A 3,686-nucleotide genomic window follows, 5' to 3' on the forward strand; every position below is an offset into this window, starting at 1 on the left:
AGCGGAGGAAAACCGAGCCCGACCGCCTGGTGCCCAGGGCCTCCGGATCCGCCGAGTCCTCCTTTGAGGAGGAACAAAGATTTTTACAACAGGCAGACCCTGGGGGGCTTCCTTCTCAAAATCAATCAAGTATTTGTACGGCACTCGGGAAGGTCGGGAACTCGGGAATTGGGCGGGGGGCAAGAGCAACTTTATAGGAGGGCAGACATAGAATTTTTAAAAAGTCTTTTTGATGAGGCAAAGAAACGTATGTCCAGTTTCTCATGCTGATTTAAACTAATGGACTGAATGCTAGTGAGGGACGTGTGTGGGAGAGAAGGAGAGACAGAGAGACAGAGAGTGAGAGACAGAGAGAGACAGAGGAGCGCTTGAGCCACTGACCTGCCCATTGTTGTTTGAAGCTCCTTTGTTGTTTGTAAGTTTTAATTTTCCAAAAGAGATTTCCTGGCGCATCCAATGAGCCCCCGTGTTGGGGGAATCCGGATGCATATAGACCCGATTTCCTAGAGAAAGAAATATGTTGTTTACATATGCCCCGGGCACTGCCCAGTCCCCAACTCCTCACCACGTAGGACACACACACACACACACACACACACACACACACACACCTTATTCCACAGTGAGGCCCATTAGCTGGGGTTTTTTTAGGCCTCCCTTTCTCCTTATTAAGTGGAGATGATTAAAATAGCTTTTGCATAATCCTCCCCCTTCTCGCTGCTCAGTCTGTCCCCCTATCCCCCTCGTTTCCCTTTAGAAGTCATTGGCCGATCGTTTTAAAAGTCTCTCGAGCCAGTCCACAAAGGCTTTAATTAATCATTCTCACCTAAATAAGTGTCAGGAAAATGTGTTAATTGGAAGGACTTGCCTTGCACATTGGTGTCCGCTTTGCCGCAAGGAACCCATTTGCCTCCTTGAAACCTCCAGTGATTGGGATCCGCCAAAATCACATCCACAAAAATATTGTAATGAGCCGTGGGATCGAGACCAGAAATGTTAAAACTTAAAAAAGGAAACATGCGCCTATTTAAATTAAGGGGGGGGGGGAGAAAACAAGAGAAAAAAACATAAATGTTAAAGATTAAATGCAAGAAGCGCGGCGCCAGATAGCAAAGCAAAACTTGTTCTCCCAGCGTCGATGAGCGAATGTTTCCTGGGTTGGAGAAGGGGCGGTGGGGGACGACAAGAAGGGGGGCTGAGGCCGGGAAGACNCCCCGCACCTCCACCTGCCCTCGGTTCCGGGCGTTAACGCGCCCCTCGGCTTTCCCAGCCGCGGGCCGGCACTCTCCCTCTCTCCCTCCTTTCTCCCGCCCTCGACTGGCTCTCAGACCACCCTTCTAGCGCGGGAACCCCCTTACCAACCTCACCGCGGCGGCTGTCCCTTGCACTTTCCCTTTTTCCAAAACCAGCCAACTCCAGGGCGCACCAGAGCGCCTTCCACGCCGCTCCCGACCCCAGATCATCGCTACCGGGGCGGTCACCACCCGGCGCACTTGCCCCCGGGCCGTGCCTGGAGCAGCGACTGCCAAGAATGTAGCATTACCTTCCCTGTTTGGTGATGATCATCTCCGTTTGGTGGCGGTGAAATTTCAGCCAGAGGGGCCTGTTGCACAGGTACACCTGCGCTTTGCCGGGTACCAGTCCGGGCTGTGTGGAAGAGAACTGGTAGAAAGGGGCTCCTTGGTAGGAGTGGCTGTACTGCTGTGGGTAGGGGTAGCCGGCCGCAGGGTAGCCCTGCGGTGAGGAGTTGGACAGGAGGCTGTTGTAGGCTCCGTTGGTGATGACCGGGTGGTGGGCCATGTAGCGGCTGGGGCTGCCGATGGAGAAGGCGGGGTGCGCCGGTCCGTGCTGGCCGGGGTACGGGAACATGGCACTGGGAGCAGTGGCCGCAGACTGTGGCTGGCTGGACTGAGAGAGGAGGTAGCGATCTGCAGCAGAGCCATCGAAACTGTGACGAAGCTCAGAGACCCCGTCCAAGACAGGAGAGAGTTTACTTCTCTGGACGTCCCCTGGTGAGTCCTTGGAGTCAGGAAAATTGTCTGTATCTGACTGATTCGTCATCCCCCTGGTAATTTTTTTCAAAGGTGAACTTCTCTCCAGGTTGTCAGTGGTCGAGATAATGGGATGATCGTGCAAGACAAGCTCAGATCCGCCTGAATGTGGGTAGCTGCTGCTCACATTGAGAAATTTCTTGGAGAGCATGATAGAAGGAGAAAGGCAGTGCTCCAGCTGCATAGCTCTAGAACCTGAACACTCGCCCTCCTGTCCCCGGTTTTTAAAGTCCTATTTATCATAAACTAGAAATCCACAGACCCCCTCACTAGACAGAAAGCACTTCAACCAGCAAATGCTTCTCAAAGGTTTGATTTACTTTTTTTTTTTCCCTGGGAGAAGAGATTGGCCAATTGACACTATGCAGCAATCAGAAAAGGCTCACTTTTGATCTTGCTGCTTGTGCAGCCGATGAAACGGCTCCTGCCATTGGTTAACTGCTGACAGTAATTTAATTAGATAGACATTAATTAGGATAATCACCTGGCTCCTGGTCGCGACGATCATGGCAAATTGAAGGGGATGATTTTATTGTTGGCTTGGGGGGTGGGGAATGTGTGTTGGCTTTCCGTGAGCACTGTTGTGTCACCTTTAAGCTTTGTGACCACTGCTTTAGGAAGATTCAAAGATGTGCAATTTACTAAACATTTTCCTACCTTCCCCCCACCTCCCTTTCAGCTGAAGGGCGGAGGAGGGAATTCGATGATGCTAGGAGACTTTTCGGATCTGAATGAGCCAAATATTCAGTTGAATGTAACGATTTCAAGTGCAAAGTATACAAAGCGCGAGCCGGTGGCCTCTTCTCGCCCTGTAAAAGTTCCAGAGTCTGTCTTTTCCAGTTAATACAGAAGCACGTAACACCTGAGCCAGTCCTTTGTGAGAAGGTCCTGAGCGTCCTCGACGAACCGACNGAGCCACAGCGATGAAAGTGAGGGGGAGGGGGAAGAAGTGCGGGCGAAAGGCAGCAACTCACCCACCCATCCACCCACCTCGGGAAGGTTCGGTTTCTTTCTCAGCACAGAAACAGTGACAAATCTATGATCACCTTTTTAAGTTTTGAAATAATCATAAGCTGTCGGGCTGAAGTGCCTTAATGTATTTGCAGTGATGTTTACGAGGTCTTTACTAAATATTTCATCGGCGAGCCGGGTTGCAGATTATCTGAAGAGCATCTAACTGGGGGCAGGCGCTATGCACGCCGCGCGTCCCCCTGCACTTCCTTCTCTCTGAGGTAGTGGCTTGGCGACAAGGTTCAAAAGCCTCGCCAGAAAGAGAGAGGGCCGAGTCCTCGCGCAAATGGGTTCGCTGGAAGCGCTGATCTGGGGAGACAGAGTGGAAGTGGTGTCAACGCAGTGATCGATACTGAAAACTGGGGTGGGTGTGTGTGCGTGTGTGTGTGTGTACGTGTGTGCAATGTTTATATAATCTGGAGGGGAGAGGGGGGAAAAAACATGCCAGTAAGTTTAAAATCAGGAAGAACTTACGGAGGAATAGAGAAAATAACCAATTTAAAAGGGTGTTGGCACAAATAAATAGCACGAGGCCCAAAGCGACCCCGAGATGTCGGAAGAAATCTCCCAGTCCTGGCTCTACGGAGGAACCCAGCCCTGCGCCCGGGCCGGAGGGCCCCAAGC

General features: G+C 51.6%; 1 protein-coding gene across 1 annotated transcript in view; it reads right to left on the bottom strand.

The window, feature by feature from the left end:
* TBR1 (T-box brain transcription factor 1) overlaps positions 1-2,245 on the bottom strand; it is a 7,886-nt gene extending 5,641 nt beyond the window's left edge. The window contains exons 1-3 of the mRNA XM_077761035.1: positions 1,544-2,245; positions 869-1,023; positions 367-503 (exon numbers count right to left, since the gene is read on the bottom strand). Coding sequence (XP_077617161.1) covers positions 367-503; positions 869-1,023; positions 1,544-2,235 — 984 coding nt within the window. The 5' untranslated portion in view covers positions 2,236-2,245. The remainder of the gene's footprint in view (positions 1-366; positions 504-868; positions 1,024-1,543) is intronic.
* Between the last annotated feature and the right edge of the window lie 1,441 nt (positions 2,246-3,686).

Source organism: Crocuta crocuta, unplaced genomic scaffold, assembly GCF_008692635.1.
Source record: "Crocuta crocuta isolate KB4526 unplaced genomic scaffold, BGI_CrCroc_1.0 scaffold153, whole genome shotgun sequence".
NCBI lineage: Eukaryota > Metazoa > Chordata > Mammalia > Carnivora > Hyaenidae > Crocuta > Crocuta crocuta.